Here is a 26,935-nt window from a genome sequence, read left to right as displayed (position 1 = left end):
TGCCACAGCGGAATGAACCGCCAACTTATCCAGCATATGTTTTACACAACGGATGCCCTTCCAGCTGAAACCCAGTACTGGGAACCATCCATACACACTCATTCACACAAATACACTACGGGCAATTTAGTGACTATAATGTTTACAACAATGATAGAATGAATTAGCATGTTTGCATGATTTAACGTGTCGTAAACGTAATAAACGTGTGGATTTTAAAAGTGAGCTTGAGAAAGCTTCGCACAAATAAAATTTTAACAAATTTAAAAAAATGTTTAGTAGTGCTCTCAAAAAGTGGTTAAAAACAAAACAGCAGTGTTTGCACAAATAGTCTACTGTTAGTTGGTCGGATCATGTCGCCTTTGCTTTTGCCTGCAGTAATTTTATGTAAAGAATTGTAATGTTGTGTATGTTTTATTATATTTCTATTTTGCCAATATTAAGCCTCCTGTGGACAGGTGTTGAAAATTAGCAAGTTTGCTAAAACACTTAAACAAATGCATTTGGTTGTCCAGTGTAATTGTGATGTCCATGTCAAATAAATAAATAAATAAATAAAAAATTAAATTAAACTAAAAGTGAAGTGGAAAGAAAGCTATATGTACTAAGGCATTCTGAATGGCTGCTACTACCATGCTGAAAAAAAGCATATGCTGGTAAGGGGCGACACGGTAGCTCAGTGGTTAGCACTATCGCCTCACAGCAACCCACATAGCAAAATTTTTCTGGCCCAGCTCTGGCCCACACAATCAGGTTTTGCTTGGCCCACATGCAGCAGTGAATTACGGTACATGACTGAACCAAATCTGGCTTCCAGACAAGGGCCAAACAGGCACCATATCTGGGATATGTATCAGCCAAGTTAATAACTCATAACTGGGCTTGAACTATTTTTATTTATTTTTATAAAAATATATTTTTATGTATTTTAAATGTGGGTCAAGACTGCCCAAACTCGAATGGCCCACATGTCAATGTTTTAAATCTGGGCCAAATACTACATTTTACATCTGGCCCAAATCATGTGTGCCGCTGTGCCAAACCCGGGCCATGTTTGGTCCACATGCTGTATGCCTGCTGTACCAGCTTTATGCCAAATCTGGGCCAGAATTCTTTGCTAATTGGTAAAAAGGTTTCTGGTTCGACCCCGTGTTTCTCCCACAGTCCAAAGACATGCGCTATAGGTGAATTGGGTAAACAAATGTGGCTGTAGTGAAGTGTGTGTGTGTGTGTGTGTGTGTGTGTGTGTGTGTGTGTGTGTGTGTGTGTGTGTGTGTGTGTGTGTGTGTGTGTGTATGAATGGGTGTATGGGTGTTTCCCAGTACTGAGTTATGGCTGGAAGGGCATCAACTATGTAAAACATATGCTAGAATAGTTGGCGGTTCATTTCACTGTGGCGACCCTTAATAAATAAGGGAGTAAGCTGATGGAAAATTAATAAATGAGTGATTATGCTGGTAAGGTATGTTTTGATGCTGGTTTGCTGGTTCTTACTGGTTCTTTACTGTTCATAACCAGGATACGATCAGCAAAAACCAGCAAAGATAGCAAATTACTAATGTAAATGATCATATCAAAGCATATTTTACCAGCATATTCATTAATTTTCCTTCGGCTTAGTCTTATATTTGTGAGGGGTCACCACAGTGGAATGAATCGCCAGCTATCATATTTCGCACAATGCTAGCATAGATTTGCATGTTGTTTATATGTAGTATAGTATGGTTATTGTATTTTTGGCATGAATTGGCTTATTAGTGGCAAGATTAAAATATTATTAAAATATTGTTAGCATTTCTTAGGTTAGTTGGTGAGCTTTGAGGGAAAAAAACATAGTGCTAACCTGAAATACCATGTTGCTAGCGTGAATTGACACATTGCTAAATTTGGCTGACATTGACATTGACATTGACATTGACAATGACAATGACATTGGCTACCATGTTATTAGCATGTATTAGAGTGTAGATGGCAAATGTTTTAGCATCTTGTTGACATGCATTAGCTAATTTTTGACATGGGTATCCATATCATATTGTTACAACATTGCTAATATATTGTTAGCATGAATCAGCATGTTTAGTATGTTCTTATGCGTTAACATGTTTTTAACGTGAAATGGTTAGCATATTGCTATCGCGATCTTAGCATTGTTAACATGCCCTATGCTAACTGCTGGGTTTTGAAAAGCAAATGTTCCATATACAGTAAGTTCAGATTAGTCTGAATGTCTGAGCCAGGTTTAGTGGTTGTAGCTTGAGGAGGAGATGTGTTTATAAAGTCAAACCAACCTAAGTATCTTTTATTTATTAAGCATGAAAAACACAAAACAAAGATATTTAGCAGAATGTTTGTGCTGCTCTCTTCTCTGAACCGAAATTGAACAGTTACCAGGGACCCTCAGGCTCAAGAATGTGAAGTCAGTGGTGACAGAATGGTCTTAAAGGTCTGCTTTCAGAGCGAGGGGTGAATTGTTCATGCGTTGTGTTCTTTCTGGCCGTGAGCAGTCACATCATTCACACGCGGCTCGTCTCAGGGGTTCTGCTGGACAGTTGATCCTCTGACAGGCCACAGACTGAATTCCCATCACGATTCTCCTGACAGAAACCTTTTCCCCTTCCCCTCATCCTCTGATCCCCGCGTTCTCATTCAGCACAGCCGGCTGCAAAGAAAAATCGAAGCTTAAATCTCTTTAATGTCTAAGTTGTTTCTTCTCGACAGCAAACACATTAAATGAAGAGCAAATGGACACAGATTCTGGAGTCTCCTGTTTGTCAGGAATCTCACATAGGCATCTCAGTGAGTTTGAGAGGAGATTTCAGCCAGACATTCTGAGTTATGTAAGAGTTTTCCTTTGGGAGCGTCTAATACATGTGTTTTTCTGAGTGCGTGTCTTTTATGCCTTGTTGTTTTGTTTATTCAATGTTTTAGTTTCATTGCTTATTCACTATCCATTAGGCCCATGCACAGCGAGAGGGGAAACCGGGTAACGCTGCTTTAGAAATGACAGAAACAGAGCTGCAATTTTCTAAGGCGGACACTGAGATGTTTTTTTCACTCTCTCTGACTTTTGGTGTAAGATTTTTTAAGTGAAGAGTGAAGTTTTTTGATCAGATGACACAGACTTTCATGCTGTCATGAACTTTATTCTGTCGGTTTGGTTTCTCTTTATTACTGTACAGTTATCTGACTTTTAATTATGCTTGATTGAATATGTGCCATGTCGAGATGACTAATACCAAATACTTTCACAGCATTTTCAAAGGAATTCTGAAACTGATGGACAGCTGAAAAGTTTATCGTAGAGCTGAACTTACTGAAAGTAAAACCATAAAAATTAAGCACATTTTACCTAGAATGTATTGCTTGAAAAAACTGATTTGAATATATTATTTTAATTACATACACTGTATATACAGTACATTGATTCATACATTTTTTTCATTATTTCTATTGCAGGTTGTTTAATTGGTTAATGGATTAACATTTTTTAAACTTTTAATTTTGTTTTAAATTCACTTTTTTGCATTTATTTTTATTAATCAATTTTATTTATTTTTTTATTCAATTATTTTCTTTTTGGCTTAATCCCTTTGTTAATCAGGGGTTGCCACAGTGGAATGAATCGTCAACATTTCCAGCATTTGTTTTATGCAGCAGATACCCTTCCAGCGGCAGCCCAACACTAGGAAACACTCATACACTCTCATTCACACATACACTACTGCCAAATTAGCTTATTCAATTCACCTGTACCGCATGTCTTTGGACGGTGAAGGGAACCGGAGCACCCAGAGGAAGCCCTTGCCAATTGGGGGAGAACATGCAATCTCCACACAGAAATGCCTACTGACCCAGATGGGTCTTGAACCAGCGACTTTCACCAGCAATCGTGCTACCGATGCGCCACCGTGACACTCTTATTTAATTTTAATTTAAATAATTTTGAATAATTGAATTGATTCATTTTATTATTTATTTATATATATTTTTTGCTTTTTATAAATTAATAATACTAATATAATGATGATGAAAATAAGATATTGCATTATTATTGTTATTTATTTATATTTTGCAGTTGTAGAAGTACTAGTAATAGTGTAATTGACATACTTTGTATGCATTAATATTCATATCAGATTTTTTTTTAATTAAAGGGGTCAAGAATCACCTCAGTTTTTTATTTTATTTATTTATTTATTTATTTATTTATTTATTTATTTATTTATTTTTGTGCTGTTCTAGTGATGTACACTCATAAAGTAAATGCTTACATAAAAAAAACATAATAATTAATAATAATTCTTTACATTCTTATAGCGATTTTCTGTACCCTCAAATCACTTTGTACATTGGGGGGAATCTCCACATCTCTACAGTGATGAAGCCAGTTATGATATGGGGATGGTTAGGATGTTTTTATAGTACTTCGAGCTCTCAGATGTCAATTAAAGAAATTTGGGTTTCTCATTTCATGACCCTTTTAATAAAACAGACCACAGAGACATGTTTTTTTTTCACTTCACAGCAAGAAAGTCGCTGCTTTGAGTCCCGGCTGGGCTAGTTGGTGTTTGGAGTTTGCATGTTCTCCCCATGTTCACGTGGGTTTCCTCCAGGTGCTCTGATTTCTCCCACAGTCTAAAGACATGATCAATAGAGGTGAATTTGATTAAATAAATTGGCTATGGTTTATGTGTGAATTTAAGTGTATATGGATGTTTCGCAGGACTGGGTTGAGGCTGGATGGGCATTTTCTGCGTAAAACATATGCCGGAATAGTTGGAGGTTCATTCCGCTGTGGCAACCCCTTGATAAATAAGGGACCAAGCCGAAGGAAAATGAATGAATGAAGGAATATCCCCACAATCCTTCTACTATTCCATAGCAAAATCCCTCCAGCTGAAACATCCTATATCCAACTGCTTGAACCAGAAATTTGTTAATCAGCTCTAGACAGTAAAGCAAATGAAAGATCTCAAATGCTCCAACATCCAAGTGGTCATTCAGGTTAAATCCAGCATGAGGTCAATAACAGAGTGTCTAATAGGAGCCTGGCACACATGAGAAGTCCACCTGGATACAAAGCGAGCTCCTTGTTCTCCAAGTGCACTGTTTACGTATGCAAAAGCTCTGTTCTCCTGCTCAAACTGAGGAACCGCAGGGCTTTGATCCACATTTACTAGCTGGATCCTCTGGGGGAAAAGCTCATGGAAATGCAAGGCGAGGAACAACAGAGTAACCCACGGCTGCTGGCTCAGCATTTCCACTGCCTTTGAAAAGGAGCGCAGTGGGAGACTCTGGACAAATGTTTGCTGTGGCACTTTTAGCCGATAACATTTGTAAGCTGTCCCTTAATACTGAGAATTTGTTGTATGAAGTGTTGGCACGCTGTGCTATATGTCAGATACTGATGAAATCGAATCAGCAGGATATACTTAAGCAGTACACAGCACAAAACACTCATTTTAATATCGTTTTCATGGTTAAAAATGCAGAAAAATAAAAATAAAAAGAACGTATAATGGATTAAGTTGCACCATAGAAATAGATTTTAAATTAGCAGGTTTAATTATGGCAGCAAACTGCGCACACATTCATTTTAACACTTCATTTGTCATTTTCTTGATTTTCCAGTAAAATGCAAAGTATGTCTGATTTTTTTTTTGTTTGCTTTTTTATTATAAAACATTCTAATTAGCACAAGAATATTTGAATGACCCTGAGGTCATTCAGGGTGTCTTGGAGGGGAGAGGTGTCCAACCTACAGCATCTAAACACTGGGGTACCTCAAGGCTCTGTTCTTGGGCCACTTCTCTTCTCCATCTACACATCATCTCTAGGACCAGTCATCCAGAGACATGGATTCTCCTACCACTGCTATGCTGATGATACCCAGCTATACCTCTCTTTTCATCCTGATGATCCCTTAGTTCCAGCTCGCATCTCAGCTTGCCTGTTGGATATTTCACACTGGATGAAAGATCATCATCTTCAGCTGAACCTCGCAAAAACAGAAATGCTTGTAGTTTCTGCCAACCCGACTCTACACCATAACTTTTCAATCCAGATGGATGGGGCAAACATTACTGCATCCAAAATGGTGAAAAGCCTTGGAGTAACGATTGATGACCAACTAAACTTCTCTGACCACATTTCTAGAACTGCTCGATCGTGCAGATTCACACTCTATAACATCAGAAAGATCCGACCCTTCTTATCTGAACATGCAGCTCAACTCCTTGTTCAAGCTCTTGTTCTCTCCAAACTGGATTACTGCAACTCTCTACTAGCTGGGCTTCCAGCTAACTCTATCAAGCCTCTTCAACTGCTCCAGAATGCAGCAGCACGAGTGGTCTTCAATGAACCTAAACAAGCACATGTCACTCCGCTGCTAGTCCGTTTGCACTGGCTGCCAGTTGCTGCTCGCATCAAATTCAAAGCTGTGATGTTTGCCTACAAAGTGACTTCTGGCCTTGCTCCTTCTTGCTCCTACTAATACTACTAATACTTCCCTTCTTAGACTTTACAGACCTGAAACTTGCCTATAGCACTTATTCATTGTTGCTCTTGGTTGTGTAAATTGCTTCCTTGTCCTCATTTGTAAGTCGCTTTGGATAAAAGCGTCTGCTAAATGACTAAATGTAAATGTAAATGTAAATAAGTAATAATAAAAAAATAACCAGGTCTATTATGATTTATTTTATCTTTGCCATGATGACAGAAAAAAATATTTGACTAGATATTCTTCAAGACACTTCTTTACAGCTTAATGTGACATAATACACTCTTTAAGGGTCTAAGGCCCCATTTACACTTGTGCGTTGTAGAATGAAAACGATCCGCGTCCACACTAGCGTTTCACCCAGCGTTTCTGAACAGCTCTCCATCTACCAAAATGCTAAAAACGCACATCACGTGACCACACACACACTCTGGCATGCGCTGCAGCATATCTGTCCAGATGAGAGCTGTGCTCGGAGTGTTCATCAAGGATCTCCCACTGGATATCTCACTATATTTGTTAAACGTGATATATAATATCTTGTCTATATCTAACGACATATTCCCTGAGTTTGGTCTTTTGAATCGATTACTTGTTCTCAGGTAACGTGTTTTGGTTGAGCACAAAGATAAGTTAATAATTAATGGAACCACACACATATTGACTGATTGCTTGCCTTTATTTTCTATAATGTATAAACTTATTGTACATTATAGTGTTATAATGGCCATTATTGATTATTAACACTGATATTCAGCAAAAGAGACGGTTTGTTTTGTATTTTGCAAAGGTGAAACTCATATATGCTGCACAACACCTTAACATTTCTGCTGTCTGTTAAGTTGTTATTATCAAAATGAAAATGACAGTTTCTTATATCATGTTTTCATTTTATTATTAAAATATAGTGAGACAACGTAGCCAGGATGAAGTGAATGAGGTTATAAAGTACACTGTTCCCTTTAAAGATTTACCGGACATGTCCTCGGGAGTCTGTTTGCCATATCAAACTTGCGAAGTCTGAACTTACAAGGAGAGGATGCAGGACTGAACTGTGTGTGTAGGCTAATTAATATTTAGGAAAAGCCTTCTATTCTATTCTATTCTATTCTACTTTCTAGAAAATGTTTATTTATATTTTAGATATCTTTGCATAGCTTTATTTTTATGTGTGGGTGTGTTTGTGTGTGTATGTATCACATATACATAATACATATGTACATACATGTCTAATGTAAAAAAAAAAAAGTTTATTTTGGATGTGGTTAATCTTTGTCCAACACTAATTATTAGTTATTTTGTTATTTTAAAAAAGTAATATAAAGTACCTTAAGCAATTATTAAGTGATTGAAGTGCTTGCTCATTCATTTATTTTTTAACATCTTATGTAGATTTTTTTTCACTTTAAAAAGCCAAAGAGGGAACTAATATTATTTCTGTTTATATTTGTCTTGATTTTGAATACAGTTCTGTAGAAGTTGTCAGATTATTATTATTATTATTATTATTATTATTATTATTAATATTATTATTATGTATAATATTGTCAGACTTTGTTTAAATATCTATTATTTAATTTTAAGAAGTGTATTTTCTATAATTTTTATGTGTAATATTGTGTGATATTTTTTCGTTTTTTTTTTTTTCAAGCATAAAAAAACACTTGATGAATTCACTTATTTTAAAAGGAACATGACAACCTGAAAAAAACTATGCAATTCTGTGTTTCACACAGGTACGTGGGCCTGACAAACCACCTGTAGAAAACACACTATTTCATCTCTCTGTCATTTTATTCGACATTTGCACCAGTTTTGCACATTACCTAACTCAACATTCCTAAAACAATTAACATTGTGCATTTATGAATGAGCTCTGTTAAAAAAATAAAAATAAAAATAAAATAATAATAATAATAATAAAACACCCTTCCCCAAACTCTAGCACTTAATTCACTGAGAACAAATAGTTCCTTGGTTTACTGAGCACTTCCTGTGTGTATTGCCTCCTGTTAAATCACTGAATGCCTCCTCAGTTGTAAGTCGCTTTGGACAAAATCGTCTGCTAAATGAATGTAAATGTTGTCATCGGTGATGTACTGTATAATTACCAATGTGCTTGTTTTTCTTTTGTCTTCTGAAAGCTGGTGGCGACTGATGGTGTTCAGCAAAGCAGACCCGTGACGGTGGACATCCTGGTCATCGACGCGAACGACAACACACCCACCTTCGCTCAGGTGTCGTACAGTGTGGAGATCTTCACTAACATGCTGCCTGGAGAGACCGTCCTGCAGGTGAGGACACAACCGAGACTTTATTACAGCTTCAAATGTGATTTATAGTGTGAAATGAACTCCGTGCCATGTTTGTTTCATTAACTGAGGATTCTAGTCAAATTACTGAAGTTGATACAACAGTGAGTCTAGAAGGGTTTTTTTTCCGGATGAATTGAATAACAAATGTATTGAAAATGAAACAGACACAAACAGACATTGAGCTAAATGAGCACAGTAGAGAGAGCAGGCAATAACGCAACATTTGGAGGAGCTGGATCATATGAAGCGCAGCTAATGAACTCAAGTGGCAAACTGCACCGAGTCATACTGCGATCTGTTTACATCTTTAACCAAGCTGACTGAATCACTCACTTACAATCCTTCGGCTTAGTTCTTTATTTATCAGTGGTTGCCACAGCAGAATGAACCGGCAATTACTCTGGCATATGATTATGCAGCGGATGCCCTTCCAAACGCAACCCAACACTGGGAAACACCCATACACTGACTAAATCATTCAATATATATACACTGTGTCTCAAAAATATCTAAGCGAAATGAATTCTGTTAGAACTTTGTGAAAATACCTCCAACTTTAAATATACTTTGTAATTAGATGGCAAATTAAATCATTTTTAACAAATTAGTAGATATGTATATGATTTCCACCTTACCTAGTTTGCAATCTTTTGGACAGTGCAATGGGTGTGTGGTGCATCTTCTTGGCTCAGTACCATGTCATGGACAGTGGTGATATTTTCAACAGTAGCCTGGACGACCACTCTCCGACACATGACATACTGATCCAGCGCGATCAATTTTTGCCAACTAATAATGCCACCTTTTTTTTTCGTTTTTAGTTGGAAATTCACGTAGAAGACGTAAAGCACTGTAGTCTTTCAGTTCTCGTAAACCTTTGATCAATCTTTAATTCTGCAACACATACTAAGAAAAAAAGAATATATATATATATATATATATATATATATATATATATATATATATATATATATATATATATATATATATATATATATATATATATATATATATATATATATATATATATATATATATATTATGGAAATCAGTAGGTCCCAGCAACCAGAATTTTTCAAAATATCCTTTTTTTTGTGTGTGTTCAACAGCGTAATTTATAAAGCATCATTTTAACACAACACCGTAGCTGATCCTAAGAGGCTTCACAATAAAAATAAAAAAAACTATTAAAAAATAAATAAAAAAATAACTATAGAGTACAATAACAAGCATGCCTCAAACTTAAAGCTATAAAATAAGAACATGCAGTGCTGGTGTTGTATCTAAATCTGACTGCCTGGGCAATTCTGACTCCCCTCTGACTCCTGTGCACGTCACACAGCTCCTGCAGCTGTCACAGCGGTTTATCAGAAACCATTTATCAATCATTTCTTCCCTAATTGACAGTAAGAATGAACTAAGAAGCCTTGTCAAATTGACAAGCAGCACCTGAATGTGTTCAAAAGAATTAAAAATGTCAAAATAGGATGAATTTATAGCGCATTTCGAAAGTGAAACCACCTCATACTATTAATTATAAGTTTGGTATTTATTATATAAATAAATATTATTATATAAAAATAAGCCTTTTAATTAGTTTTAAAAGCACCCAGTGACGATGACAGAGTTTTCATTTTCGGGTAAACCATCACTTTAAAATATAGATGACAACAATACTCATCTGCATTGTAAAAGGGGCTTGGTGGGCTGAATAAAAGTGGGACAAATTGACATAAAGTGAACATAATATGTGCCTCTCTGTCCCTCAGGCTGTGGCATATTCTTTCTCTCTCTTTCTCTCAGTAATGATAGCTTCAGCTTTATTTTTGCACTCCGCTCATGTTCTGCTCCGCCTGTGTTTGTCTCGTTCCGTCACGACGGGGTCACAATTCAAAGAAAAGTCAGACACACGAAGGCCTGTAGTTTCTCTTTAAATAACAAGCCGCCCGGATGCTCCTGAAATGAGGTCACAGGTCACAGCGAGGGCAGCCGGGCCACTTGGATGTGTTTTATAAGCCATATTTGCTGCCCTCGAGTGTGAGTACGAGCGTGTGTGTGTGTGAATTTTTTTCCCCTTACCTCAGCACTCCAAAGCAGCTAAAGGCACGGCGCTACGGATCACTGCTTCTGGAGAGTTTTACTCAATAATGAGCGCCGCGGATGGAGGTGGCGCTTTCCTATTAGCAGGACTTTGAATGAATTACCCTTAGGGTGTATTTATTGCCCCGGTGCTTTTTAAAGATGGTAACGTTCGGAGTTAAGTGTTTACATCTAAATGCGCGTCTTTGAACCTAATCAGCGGTGTTTAGTCTTTGATCTGTACCTTTGTGTTTGAGAGTTTATCTCAAATAATCATATTACGCTGCTTTTAAACCTCATTAATGCCAAGAGTCTAATCTGCATTTTAATGAGGAGAGATGGATGGATTTGCTGTTATGGTTGATTTAAGGTAATGAGTGTAGAGTTGGAAAAAAAAAAAGTTGAGCTAGTAGAACTAATACCGCTTCTGTACATATTATGAGAAATCAACGTGGTAAAGAAGAAATACTTAACATAGACTTCCCTAATTTTTTTTACCCTTGTGTGCTGTTAAGGATGTTTTCATCCACTTTGTGGTGGTTTTAAGTTGGGCTGGGCGATATGGCCAAAATATCATATCCTGGTATTTTTAGGAGGAATGACGATATATCCGGTATTTTACCATAAATGGTTACTTGAGAGTTAAAACCTTTATTAAAACTTTATTAAACATTTTTTAGAGCTAAATATAATACAAACACAGGGGTTTCCTTCCCTGTTTACAAATAAACAGCGGCACAAAATCTTTGATAAATAAAACGCAGTACAGGTTTTTCTCCTGTTTAAAACTAAATGTTGCACAAGATTTCAAATTACAAACAAAATCTTTGATAAATAAATACAGTACAGGGTTTTTTTCCTGCTTAACACTATACACAGCACTACTGTGCTGTTGTGCAAATAACAAAGTAAACAGAACCACAGAAAACAGAGCTATATTGTCAGAGCAAAAAAGGAGCCCACTTAAATAGTAACACAATAAAAAATATTGTATGATAGAAAAGAACCACATTAAATGTAAATATGAAACACAATATTTTATCTCACAATTACAGTTTTGTTATAAGTAATCCTGTATACCACAGTTGTGTGGTTTATTAACAATTAAATCAGCTCTATATGTTGTTTTATGTATGTATTGTGCACAATTATTAAACAGTGCACATATCCAGCATATCTAAAGAGAAGTCGTTCACTCCATGCAAAAAATCCTACTTTTTCTTTTTTCTTTTTTTTTGACTAAACTTATTTTACAAAATAATAAATATTAGAGATGAAAACAAACAGACTATAGAAATGAAAAGTAATGAAATTGTTTCAGAGTACTGTGATGAAATGCTGGTTAAGCACATACTGTAAATAAGCATTATTAATAAGCAAATTATAACAGAGCAGAACGCAGAGTTAAATGAGTTATAATGTAAATGTAAAGAAGAGACCGCCGTGTAATAAATACTGAACTTATATAATTAATGAGTATGAGGTGGTTTCACTCTCGAAATGCGCTATAAATTCGTCCTATTTTGACATTTTTAATTCTTTTGAACACATTCAGGTGCTGCTTGTCAATTTGACAAGGCTTCTATGTTCATTCTTACTGTCATTTATGGAAGAAATGATCGATAAATGGTTTCTGATAAACCGCTGTGACAGCTGCAGGAGCTGTGTCACGTGCACGGGAGTCAGAGGGGAGTCAGAATTGTCCAGTCAGATTTAGATACAACACCGGCACTGCATGTTCCTACCTCCATGTCACATCTAGTGATGGGTCATTCTTGAATGATTCATTGATTTTGAACAAATATTATACATTTGTGCAAGTGAAGCTCATGTGCTACCTTGTGGTCTGTTTCGCGCAGAAAGCGCACATGTGGCCTCAAACTATATTGATATGAATGACATTGGTTAATACCGCATTGTGTTGGGGAATCATATTGATATATCCCCAGAACCCGATATACTGCTCAGCCCTAGTTTTGAGGCTTAGGCCCAATCCCAATTCTACCCTTAACACTTACCTGTCCCAATTCACTTTAGCTTGAAGGCATAGGGCTAAAGGGAAGGTACAGTGGCCGGGAACTGCAAAACAACATTACACTTTTACGAAGACAAGATAGACCATCTACAACAGCAGAGTGGCTGCACTCGGAAGTCAGGCGATGCACAAATTAGTATTTTTTTGTCATTATTGCAAATTTTTACACCAAATGAACACTTTTTTAATACATTCATAACAGCGTTCTTGTTTTACCATCATGGTAAAAAAACAAACACTAAAATAAAAACACTAGATTTCGCTATCTATAATCCCTAATAATAACTACTGTATAGTTGTCCCACAACATTCTGACACTCGATGACACTGGAATACCCTGTCAGTAAAGTCTAGTGACTGGAAATGAGCTTTTAACAGTGTCTGCTAAAATGTTAATGTTGTTTTTTGTGTGTTTACATAGATGAATATGGCCACTGTGTAAATGCGCAGTACAGTTAATATCCTATTGGCGCATCATATTGTTATGATAACATGATATATGCCTTCAGCAATTTCCTGGAGATAAATACCAAAAATAACTCAACTGGAATCACTACAGCAGTCGCGATCATCTGATCTCTTATGAAGCAAGAGATCTCGATGACATATGATGGCGTGTGCAGGTGCTGTAGTGCTGTCCTATTTTTTAGAGGTAAATTTTGAAGCCCTTCCTCTTCACACTCTGTTTAAAGGACCATGTGAAAGAGGTACAAAAAATAGAATTGGATTTTGGCCACAGCTTTCTCTGTGTTTCAGCAAATGAAATGCTTTTTGGTGAAAAATCGTATTTTGACACATTTTTTTGGGAAAATGCTTGACTATTTTAAACTTAACAATACACTCAGTGCAAATGAACTACCCTTTCGTTATGTTGATGGCTGTTTTTGCCCTATTGACTTCCATTATAATGACTTTTTTTCTTTGCAAAGCCTTTACATCCTATAATCATGCATTCTTGATAGTTATTTATTTATTTTTTTTACTGTTTATCATTAGTTGCTGTGCAAAAAAACCTTAGTGTCTTGCTTTTAAATGGAGTATAGTAGGGGTTCCCTATCTTTTAAGCCAGTTATCCCCAAAATTACATTGACTCGTAATTCGCACTATCCTCAGAGGTGGTTCTAAATATACAAGCATTGCACACAATGGCTCATTCACACCAATAGGAACTAAATAAACACAAGCATGTTGACAACACAAAAATGTGCAACAGTTTGTAGTTTTATAATTTTTTATAGTCATAACTGTCCACCGACGCGCTGAATCTCCAAAATTAAAAATATTTAAAATAGCCACTATCCTTATAAATAAACTGCCATAGCTGCAATCAAAACAACTACATTCTTACCTAAGAAAACCTCAAAAGTACATTATGTTGTCCAACTGCTGCAATATTTGTCAAACTGTAGTGAGTTTATTGATCTGCTGTCACTCTATGTGAGTGGAGTAATACACAAGACTGAAGAAGCTGTACGAGTTCTGATATCACACGGCTATCAGCCAATCAGACTCGAGAACCAGACAAAACTGTTATATAAACCAAAACAAGTTATGGAAATTGCATTAAATTTTATGTTTGAATTTTTTTCAATGTTATACAGTACTTTTTTGATTTAGTCATTTTAAATTGATCGATCACTCATAAACACATTAGATGAATGAATACAATCCTATTAAGCACCATTTAAAACTATAACGTCATACACAGAGACAATAAAACAGGCTACAATAAAAATGATTAACTGTCTGTGTTTGTTCTTTAGCTGACGGCTCAGGACGCTGACGCTGGTTTAAACGGCCTCATCACATATGCCATACTGGCTGGAGATCACGGGGATTTCATCATCAACAACCGTACAGGACGAATCACTTTAGCACCAGGGGTCATGCTGAGTGTCGGCCGTTCATACGCACTGACCGTAAGAGCTGCAGACAATGCTCCTGACACTGAGAGGAGGTCAGATACGAACACATTACATCATATTCTGCTATCAGCCTTTGCATGTGTCTTTATTTCTTATTCTTTCTTTATGTGTGAAGGAGCTCCATTACTACGGTTTACATAGAAGTTCTGCCACCCAACAATCAGAGTCCTCCACGATTCCCCTTACAGACCTACAACCTGGAGATCAGCGAGGCCATGAGGATAGGAGCCATACTGCTCAACCTGCAGGTTCACACTGACTTTGGAATATTGCCTAATTTAGTTTTCTCCCAACGTTATTTTTAAGTGGTCATGCAAAACATGTAAATATAAAAAAATGTTAATATTTTCAGTTCAGGGCCTAATTAATAGGTTTTTATTATTTTTTTAATACAAAAATAATATATCATGTAAAGTTCAATTTATTTTTATAAATGTAAGCCATATTTCTGCATGCTTTTTGTAGTTTAAATTATTAATATTGATTAAATATTGTTTACATTTATTTCATTCATCCAAAAAAAATGGATGGATAGATAGATGAATGGATGGAAAAAAGAAATAGATGGATGGATGGAAGGAAGGATGGATGGATGGATGGATGGATGGATGGACAAAATAAATAAATGGGTGAAATGGATGAATGGACGAATGTAAGAAAGAAATGGATGGATGGATGGATGAATGGATGGAAGGAAGGAAGGATGCATGGATGGATGGATGGATGGATGGATGGATGGATGGATGGATGGATGGATGGACAAAATAAATAAATGGATGAATGGACGAATGTAGGAAAGAAATGGATGGATGGATGGATGGATGGATGGATGGATGGATGGATGGATGGATGGATGGATGGATGGACAAAATAAATAAATGGATGAATGGACGAATGTAGGAAAGAAATGGATGGATGGATGGATGGATGGATGGATGGGCAAAACAGATGGATGTATGAATAGAGGAAAGAAATGGAGAATGTATGTAATAGATGGATGAATGAAAAAGATGTATGGATGAAAACGTTGGAAAAAAGTAATGGATGGATGGATGGATGGAGAGATGGATGAATGGATAGATGAATGGACAGATTTATGAAAGAAATGGATGGATGGATCGATGATTGGGCAAAAGAGATGGATGTATGAATGGAGGAAATAAACAGATAATGCATGTAATATATGGATGGATGAAAAAGATGGATGGGATGGATGGATGGATGGATGGATGGATGGATGGATGGATGGATGGATGGATTGATGGATAGGTGGGTGTGTGGGAGGGTGGACAGATGGATGGATGGATGGACAAAAGAAATAGATAGATGGATGGATGGATGGATGGATGGATGGATGGATGGATGGATGGACAGATTTTTGAAAGAAATGGATGGATGGATGGATGGATGGATGGACAGATTTTTGAAAGAAATTGATGGAAGGATGGATGGATGGATGGATGGATGGAGGATTGGGCAAAAGAGATGGATGTATGAATGGAGAAAAGAAATGGAGAATGCATGTAAAATATGGATGGATGAAAAAGATGGATGGATGTGTAGGTGGGTGGGCGAATGGATGGATGGATGGATGGATGGATGGATGGATGGATGGATGGATGGATGGACAAAAATGAATTGATGGATGAGTAAAAGAAATGGATGGGTGGATGGAAGGATGGATGGATGGATGGATGGATGGATGGATGGATGGATGGATGGATGGACGGACGATGAAAGAGATGGATGGATGGATGGATGGAGGGATGGATGGATGGATGGAAGAAACAAATGGAGGACAGATGAATAGATGAATGGACAAAAATGTATAGATGGATTGACAAAAGCAGGGTTGATGGACAAATGAAAGAAAGAAAGAAAGAAAGAAAGAAAGAAAACAAACACATATAAATAGACAGACAGACAGACAGACAGATAGATAAATAGATTTTTATCATTATATTATTCTTTTTTATTATACGTTTTATTATTTTCTTTTATCGATTTTAATGAATTTGTGCTATAAAGCAATAACACTTATCCACAGATCATGATTTACTAAAAAAGTGATGAAAATTCATGGGTCAATAAGTTTGTAAAGCCTGTTCTTAAGTGTTTGCAGTCCGATCAAGTTATGGGGGAAAAAAAGAGGATGTTGGCAGATACACTGTAAATTGAAGGTCAGGTTGAGCGCACTGCATTATGGGAGTGCAGCATCCCACGCAGGATGAACTTCTGTGTACCGCATATCTTGATAAATGTTGTAGGTCATGTGGGTATTCTGTGCGTGCAGAAAATTAGCATACTACTGAATGCACAGTAAAGATAGTGCTGAAGTAGTCGTTTGTAATAATCCATTCTGAACATGACTACACATATACATTTATTTAATGTCTCGGTTTAGACTTCCCATGAATCTCTTCGGTTTTAAATGTACATTTCTATTTATTGTTAAATGTAATTAGAATGTTCTGATAATTATTTGTTGTGCAATCAATGTCTGCAAGGTATTATAAAGTTTTAAAATGGTAAAATTCAAAAAGAAAATATTAGGCCTTAAGGGTGCAGTAGGTGATCTGTCAAAATGTAAACTGGTTAGTATATCTTTGAAACACAATCCCATACCTGCTGTCCAAAGCCATGCCTCTTGAAAAAACAAACACGCACATTTAAGATGACAGAGTCCCACTAGATCCTGTCATTTGCCAGTTAGAAAACTTTATAATACTACTATTCTGAAGGACAAACTATTATATCCAACATGTTTTCAGTTGTGTAGCAAGCAAAACTTGTCATAATGTGCAAAATTTCATGCATGCAAGTTTCGCTGGTCTCACTCCCTCACACACTTTGTCCTAAAGCCAATGCTTAGTCGTTCAGAAATAACACTTCATTCTAAGCCATACTTGAATGCTATTTTAGACCGAATATTCAAAGTAGCATTGTTCAAAAATGAACCAATCTGAATATAAAAATCACCTTCAGCTCAATAAAGCAGGCTAGGTGGAATAGCGCTATTTACTGATGTTGTTAACCTTAATAAAAATCTACATTATCCATGATGTAAAAGGTCCCTTATGAAACTGAAAATAGTCACATTAATCTTTCGCCAGAAGACTTTAGTGTCAATACTAGTGAACAACACTTCTGTGCATATAACCCATTCGTAACAACAAAATCTACATTAGCTTTGCCTGACTAAAATAGTTTTAAAACAGAACATTACCTGCGTAAAAGAAATACTCAGTGTTGGGCAGTAGCATCGCTACAAGTAGTGACGTTTGTAACGAGGAGTCTGACACAGAGGGATCCATTTGCAGTATATTTATTAAACACAGTTTAATCACAATCACACAATAAGCACTAGTGTGCGAACTCACATCAAACGTAGTTATATTGGGTCTAAGGGCTGGCGGCTGGCTGTCAAGGAGTGTGATAGCAGGCATGGGTCAGAGGCGAGGTACAGAGTAAGGTTCAAGGCAGGCAAGGCAAGGCAAGGCAAGGTCAAGGAACAGTCCAGGTAATACACGGGGAGATCAGGCAAGGAGATGAACGCTCAGTAATGTCAGCTGGGGCAGAACAAGACTTCGCAATGGAGTGAGTGTTTGAACTGCTTATATGTGTGTGCGTGGGTCATCAGTGAGATATGCTGCAGGTGTGTAGCAATCAGTGTTTGAGCATGACGTAATGGTTAGAAGTCTGGTGATGGTGACCTCTGCTGGCCAGCGAGGGGAATGACTGGGCCGTGTCTGTGACAACGTTACTAGCTTAACTACATTCCTCAGTAGCGTGGCGGATGTCTGAGTGAGACACAATGACGAAAAATAGTTTGATTGCATCAAAAGGCGCTTAAATTGTACAATGACATAATAAAAAATATAGATTGCGCGACCAAACACATGATATCGAAAGTAACGACCAGGATTTAAAAATGTAGAGAGTAGAAAATACAGATATTTGTGTAAAAATTTCTTTTTGGCTTAGTCTGTTTATTAATCCGGGGTTGCCACAGCGGAATGAACCGCCAACTTATCCAGCAGGTTTTTATGCCCTTCCAACCGCAACCCATCTCCAGGAAACATCCACACACTCTCATTCACACTCATACACTACGGAAAATTTAGTCTACCCAATAACCTGTACCACGTATCTTTGGACTATGAGGGAAACTGGAGAACCCGGAGGAAACCCCCTGTGTCAGGCAGGGAGAGCATGCAAACTCCACACAGAAACGCCAACTGACCCAGCCGAGGCTCGAACCAGAGACCTTCGTGCTGTGAGGCGACAGCACTACCTACTGTGCCACTGCATTGCCACCCTGATAGTATTGTAATCACATATTTATATGATTCTAGTCAAGTGCAGACAAAAGGAAATGTGTATCCGAGAAAACCTGGCAAAAGGTTTAGTGTTATAAATGTATACGTCTTTGCAAAATGTCACTGATTCTACTTTCGTTCATCATGTTCTTCAAGCAGACTTGGCCTTTTCATTTAAGTATTGTTTTTTTTCTGCAATTGATTTCATGTTACATTGATTTTTCTGTTTCTCCAAGCAGTTCTTTTTGAGAAGACTGGTGTGAATAGAGTATAATTTGGTGTATTCCCACAGGCTACAGACCGTGAGCTGGATCCAATCACCTACCGGATAGAGACCGGTGACCCACAGGAGGTCTTCAACCTTTCACGAACGTAAGTTTTCATTAATAAATAAACGTTTCAGAAGGAATGTATATATTTCGGACACTCATAAATATAACCCCCTAAAAGTGTCACTCTAACTGATTCAGAAGATTAAAGATACCAAAAAATTATCCACAGTTTCACCCAAAAATGTAAATATGCTCACTATTTATTCACCCACAAGTGGTTGCAAACTTTGACTTTCTTTCTTCTGTTGAACACGAAAGAAGATATTTTAAAGAACTTTCTTAAACTTGTAACCTTTGACTCCCATAGAAGGAAAACGAATACTGTGGAAGTCAAGGGTTACAGGTTTACAACATTCCTCAAATTGTCTTCTTTTGTGTTCAACTAAAAAAGAACAAACGCAATCATTGGGTTAAAACAAAGTATTTACATTTTGACTAGTAAAAGAGAACAAGATAAAACCTTATAATAATATTGTAGCGACCAAAGGATGCATTGTGATTATTTTTATTCATAGGCTTGAAATATTGAAATTTAAGCTTGAGGACAGACCAAAAAATAAAATAAAAAATGCATCATGCTATTGCTTATTTGTGTTTCATTTTTTTCTTGGAACACTGTAAGCTCCTACTTTTTTCTACTTTTTTTTTATTTTGGCCTAATCCAGACTTAATGAATTTATTTTGCAGTCTCGTGGCAAGATTGTATAAAATATGCCATAATCTATTATTATTAGGCTATCTGTCATTTTATATGTTACTTAAAGCAATCAAAAATGCTCTATTACATATGCCAGGCCAGTCACCTTGTTAGAAGACATGATGTCATGTCATCGGCAGCTCAGTGTTTATGTGTATGTAGAATTCAGTGTAAGATGTGTCTCTGCTGTTGGTTGTAAGCTAAAAAGAAATCCATACTTTGCATTACCAAACACATAGGCAACAACACTACCATTTCCGACGCCATCATTGTGTTTGTTTGCACTTAATCTATACCTCCCTAACCACATACTAAGTGTCACCTTCATTTTCAAATGATTACACGGGCACAATAATATTTAATTTTATATAATGTTATAATAATAATGCTGGATTTGGTGGACCTAGTTATCACAATTTTGATCTGGTTTACAAGGACATGCCTTGTGTCTTGTAAATCAAAACTCTTATAATTCATACTTAATAGGGTCTTCATTTAAAATGTATCACTAGTGCTTTTTGGGGGTAGGAGTAAGGGAATATAATAACAGTTTTTAAAGATCCCCTATTATGCATTATAAAATGTCATATTTTGGTTTTGGCCAGATTAACCAATGGGCCCATCACGGGCACAACAACAACAGCGCTTTTATATGCATGTATACATTTTCAGCCACAAAAAGACATTGTCATGTAAACGAACATGCGAAAAGCACTCGCTGTCTTCAAAAAACGACTAAAAACTATTTAGTCTCCACTTTCCTTACTAATATGAAATTCCCTCTCTGACTCCTCCACTAACAACAAAAAAATAAATAAAAATACTAATGTTTTGCTTCTTACACTTTCTTTACATACCTGAAACTTGCCTATAGCACTTATTCATTGTTGCTCTTATAGTTGTGTAAATTGCTTCTTTGTCCTCATTTGTAAGTCGCTTTGGATAAAAGCGTCTGCTAAATGACTAAATGTAAATGTAAAATACATAAAATGTTTTTTTTTAAATGTGGTGTAAATGGCCTCTCACTGAAATGGTCATGTGATTAGAACCTTTAGAGTCAGAAAAGAAAACAATGCTCCAGAAGAGCCAGGGAAGGAATACCTTTGGCCATAACCAACCTGACACACTTTTGTTTAAAAACACTTTTTTTCTCCATTTTAGCCTATTCATACTGAGATGGTGTTTTTAGCAAATGAAAATGTAGCTTTTTGAAAACCTTGTCCAAAGTGCATGAACTTAAAAACATCCTTTTCGTATTGCAGTGTGTAATGTTAAAACGGTGGCTTTCGAAAAAAACAATGAAGCATTTTAGTCATGTGACCTATTAAGCTGTTATGTCAGTTTGTACATGCTCGGTATTGCCTCTGTTAAAAGGACGCAGAATATTTACTGGGAGCTATTGTTCAGCAGCAGAAGCAGACACCAGTTATGACATTTTGCCGTGATGTTTCAAAGAGATGGAAAGTAAATAAATGCCAGGTGGATATGACGCAGATAAAATAATCTTATGTCTGTGCACATGCGCAGTACATGAAAGAAAGCATTTTCAGATGTTTTAGTACAGAGGAGAGAAGGAATTTAAAATAATAGTGTGGACATTGAGCATTTGTAGACGAAAACAGTTTTAGAATTTATCTGAATTTTTGTAGACAAAGCCTTTGTCTTTAGAAGTTTTCATTTTGGTTAAAACAACAACAAAACAAAACCCCAGTGTTAGTAAACGACACCTGTTGAAAGGACACCTGTTTTACCCCCTTTCAAGATTTAAGATGAGTCTTTTGTGTCTTCAGAATGTTTCTGTAAGGTTTTTGCTCAAAACACCCGTCAGATTATTTATTATACCTTTTAGAATGTTGGAATTTTCTGCTCTCAACACCATGTAGCTGTTTTTGTCCACAGTTTCCACGTGCCTGTCAGAGTGTGCCTCAATCTCCACCTCGGTTGCGTCAGTTAAACAACACAGTTGCAGACATGAAGGAAGCAGATCTCATGTAACGTTTGTGAGAAATACTACAGTGAGAAATTTCCCAATGATTATTTGATGTATTTGTATTGGAGTTGAGTCGATGAGAAAGATGAGTCACACACAATGTTTTTACAAAGTTCACGCACACACACACATCGCTCGCAATTAACTTTGCACTGTTTTTGCATACAAATGTGTCAGGATACACAGTAATATCCACTGCTGTATGGATATCCGTTATGTTAATGGACAAAGTAAACCTGATATATCGTCCACAAACCGGGATTGAAGCGTCTTCTTTTATAATTGTACTGACATGCGGCTATGGTGATAAAGTAAAGCTGAAGTAAATCGCTGTAATTCATTACAAACATCCACTGTTTTAAAAATGTTTTAAACTTCATTCTTGATCACATTTGATGATGATTGATGATCACAGAGAGCTGAACAGATCTTTTAATCCCGGCTGCTTTGCGCACGTCCTGTCTTGTGGATATGATTATACGTGTTCCTATGGAGACATGTTAATATGCAGCTGTCAATCAATTCTGTGGGCAGGAAAACCTCACTCCTATGTCACGTTGCGTTGGGCATCAAAATGGGAGGGATTGGGATGCTGTTTGAACATCTGGAAATTTAAAAAAAAGAGACTTATTGTGATTCTATCACTCCAATATGACTGTGGACACGCTATACCTACACACAGCTCTGTCCAAACAGCTTACAAAAGTTTATTTTCATTATAGGGACCCTTTAAAGGTAAAAAAAAAATGGAGAGAAGTGAATTAAAGTGAACTCTGAAGTTTTTTTTTTCCTTTTAATGTAAATGCACTAGTAAACATAACCTCAATCTAAGAATACTGCATTGGAGGGATGAAGACGAGAAAAACACACTAGCAGGGTTACAGTGTGAACATTTGTGTGAGTGGGAGCGAAACAGAAAGGCTTCATTAAACAGCACATTGTTGATTCATAAATGACTCTTAATGAAACACACTTAAGACTATTGTTAATAGTAACAGCAGTGATGTGAGAATCCAGAGAGCAAAAGGGTAGCGCTAGTACTATATATGTCTCCTGCTTTGACTTTCTCGTTTCACCTCATCTATTTTTTTCTTTTCTTTTTTTCTTCATCTCACCTCACCTTCTCTGTTCAGCGGGTTTGTCTCTTCTCCTCATCTTTCATCTTGTCTTGTTTTTCTGTGCCTCGCCTTGTCTGATTTCATCTGGTCTGGTTAAATCTCTTCTTATCGTGTGTCTGCTTTTCACTTCTTATCTCATCATGTCTTAAGCTATCTGTTCTAATATCTCATCTCACCTTGTTTTGTCTCTTTTGCTGCTACGTTTTCTCATTTTGTCTCATCTCATATCATCTCATCTTGTCTCTCAGACTGTCTCATCTTGTCTCTATTTTACTTTGTGTTGTCTCATCTTGTCTCTTCACACCACATCTTGTCTCATTGGATCACGCCACTTTTGATTGTGTTTTGTCTCATCTGCTTTTCTATCCTCTTTTTATCTTGTCATCTTGCATTGGCTTGTTTCGCCATATCTCATCACCTCATTTGTTTGCGTCTTGTCTCATCTCATATCGTTTAGTTTCTTCATGCCTCAGTTTATCTGCATCATCTAACTTCAGTTGATTTCATTTTATTTCTCTCTTTTTAGTCTCTTCTGGATTTGATCTCTTGATTCATTGCCATTCTTTCTCATGTAGTCTCACTTCCTCTCCTCTTTTTTTCTCTTTCTCTGCTCTTACCTGGTTTTGTCTTCCTGACGTTTTCTTGCACCTTTACATACTATTGTCTCTTCTTTTTTTTTTGTCTTTCCATATAGTCTCTTCTCATACTATACCTTCTCTTCTGTTTTGTTCTCTTCTCCTTCCACTGCATCTTTTTTTTACTTCTCATCTAGTCTCTTCTCTTCTTTCTTATCTAGTCTCTTCTATTCTCATATATTCTCATTTATTTTCACATTCTCTTCTCATTTCTTCTTTTCTTTTCTTTTCTCTTTTCATATAGTTTATTCTCATCTAGTTTATTTTCATCCAGTCTTCATCTCTTCTCATATATATTTTGTTTATTTTTATATATTATCTTTTCTCATCTAGTCTCATCTCTTCTTCTCTCTTCTCTTCTCTTCTCTTCTCTTCTCTTCTCATTTATATTCTTATTCTATTTACTTCTCATCTTGTCTCTTCTCGTCTTTTTTCTCTCCTCTTTTCTCATATATTCTCATATATTATCATTTATTCTGTTCTCTTCTGTTCTCTTCTTTTCCTTTCTCATCTAGTCTCATCTACTCTTCCTCTCCTCTCTTCTCCTCGTCTCTTCTCATATATTCCCATTTATTTTCTTATATTCTTTTTTCTTCTCATCTAGTCTCTTCTCATCTCTTCTCTTCTCAAATATTCTCATTTATTTTCTTATATTCTCTTCTCATCTAGTCTCTTCTCATCTCTTCTCTTCTCAAATATTCTCATTTATTTTCTTATATTCTCTTCTCATCTAGTCTCTTCTTGTCTCTTTTTTCTTCTCTCTTCTCATATATTATTATTCTCTTCTCTTCTAGTCTCATCTTTTCTCTTTCTTCTCATATTCTTATATATGAAAAGAGACTTCTCTCTTCTGATCTAGTCTTTTCTCTTCTCTTCTTATCTAGTGTCTTCTCTTCTTATATATATTTGTTTTTCATATATTCTCTTCTCATTTTCTCTATTCTCATTTATTTTCATGTATTCTCCTCTTTAGATTTTGTTTCTTCACTTTTCTTTTCTTCTCTTCTTTTCTCTTTTCATATATTCTCATTTATTTTCATGTTCTCGCTTCTTCTCATCTAGTCTCTTCTCATCTCTTCTCTTCTCACATATTCTCATTTATTTTCATATATAGGGTATATGCAAAATTATACCGAAGGACTTTACATTTCTCAGTAACCTGGGTCAAGCACTTTCAGTGAACTGTATGCCGTTACTAAATCAACACATTTAAGGTCTGTTTTCTTTAAAAACCTCATTTAAAAAGTTTATCAGGATGAGAAGAAACACTAGCTGTGCATTTACCCTCTTCTCTTCTTTTCTCTTCTCTTCTCTTCTTGTCATATATTCTCTTCTCATATATTGTCAATTATTTCTATATATTCTTGTCTCTTCTCACCCCTTTTTTCTTTTAACTTTTTCTCATATAGTCTCTTCTCTTCTCATAAATTCTCATTGCTTATTTTCTCTTCTTTTTTTCTTCTCAGCTAATCTCTTGTCTCTTTTTTCCTTTCCTCTCTTCCTGCCTCGACTTGTCTCCCGTCTTTTCTCATCTTTTCTCTTATCTTTTCATATATTCTCTTCTCATACTATATTTTCTCCTCTTTTTTTCCTCATTTTTTTTTTCTCTCTGCTCCTCTTCTTTTCTCTTAACCTCACTTCTCTTTTATTCTCTTCTGTGCCATTTGTAATAACAGGACAGGTTTTGTGGGGTGACTTCTGAAATAAAACCCTCCTTCATTGACTTGTATAACAAAGGATTTTGTCTGTTGAAGCAACAGCCTAGACAGTTGAAGAGTCGTTAAAATAAGGTGTTAAAATTTAAAGTCTTTGCCTGCAATTCTTGTCAGCCAGCAGAAGGTTTGTGAGGCCAAAAGAAAAGAGAATCCCAGTCACTGAAGTGTTTTATATGGCTGTTTCACAGGCTACAGAGGACACGTTCAATATCACTTTTGTAGGGGTCAACTGAGGAGAAATATAATTCTACGCTCACACACACACATACACACACAAACATGAGCGAGCATCACAGCAGCCTGCTTCTTCTGCTGTGTGTGACTGCAATGTTAACAAAGTCTGTCTATCCTCTTCTGCCAACACAACAGACATGTGTGAGCTCACTGTAGGATGAGCCTGCTGATTTTCTGAAATCTGATTGGTTCACAAATGATAATGGCCTCCCTGTGGCCAGCAGTTCAGCATGGATGATCGTTTGAATTGCTTGTTGATTTGTAATCATAGATAACAGTGTTTATTTACCATGTTGTTGTGGCTCCCGATTCACCAAAGGAATTATTCAGATCAGATCATGACACAAACAATTAAAAATCACCATTTCTCCACATTTTGCGGGTCATTCTGATTTGTTGAATGTGTCTCCTATCAGAATTGTGTGTACATCATAATTATGCATATCTTCCCTGCATTTATAGGATAGTTTACTCTGTAGATTTTGATCAAATTTTGTCATCAATAATATCATCATTATATCATTTAAAACCTACACTCACTGGTCACTTTATTAGGTACACCTTACTAGTACCGGGTTGGAACCCCTTTTTGACTTCAGAACTGCCTTAATCCTTCATGACATAAATTCAAGAAGGTGCTGGAAATATTCCTCAGAGATTTTGGTTCAAATTGAGATGATTTGTCAGCTGCACATCCATGATGTGAATCTTTCGTTCCACCACATCCCAAAGGTGCTCTATTGGATTGAGATCTGGTGACTGTGGAGGACATTTGAGTACAGTGAACTCATTGTCATGTTAAAGAAACAGTCTGAGATAATTCACGCTTGACATGGCGCATTATCCTTCTGAAGGTAGCCATCAGAAGATGGGTACACTGGTCATAAAGGGATGGACATGATCAGCAACAATGTTCAGGTAGGCTCTGGTGTCGACACGATGCTCAATTGGTACTAATAGGCCCAAAGTGTAAAGGAAATATCCCCCTCACCATTAAACCACCACCACCAGCCTGAACCGTTGATACAAGGCAGGATGG

At 36.5% G+C, this 26,935-nt stretch overlaps 1 protein-coding gene across 5 annotated transcripts in view; it reads left to right on the top strand.

Moving 5' to 3' along the window:
- pcdh15a (protocadherin-related 15a) overlaps positions 1 to 26,935 on the top strand; it is a 406,352-nt gene that overhangs the window by 218,230 nt on the left and 161,187 nt on the right. For all 5 annotated transcript variants that reach the window (XR_015504985.1, XR_015504984.1, XM_087277644.1 and 2 more), the window contains 4 exon segments: positions 8,647 to 8,796; positions 14,695 to 14,888; positions 14,972 to 15,104; positions 19,468 to 19,547. Coding sequence is in view for 3 of the 5 variants with exons in the window: in XM_087277644.1 (XP_087133770.1) it covers positions 8,647 to 8,796; positions 14,695 to 14,888; positions 14,972 to 15,104; positions 19,468 to 19,547 (557 nt within the window). In the remaining 2 variants the exon portion in view is untranslated.

The sequence above is a fragment of the Danio rerio genome, chromosome 13 (assembly GCF_052040795.2).
Source record: "Danio rerio strain M-AB ecotype USA chromosome 13, GRCz13ab, whole genome shotgun sequence".
Classification (NCBI taxonomy): Eukaryota; Metazoa; Chordata; class Actinopteri; order Cypriniformes; family Danionidae; genus Danio; species Danio rerio.
Note: the sequence above shows the minus strand (reverse complement) of the source record. Positions and strands in the feature narration are given on the sequence as shown.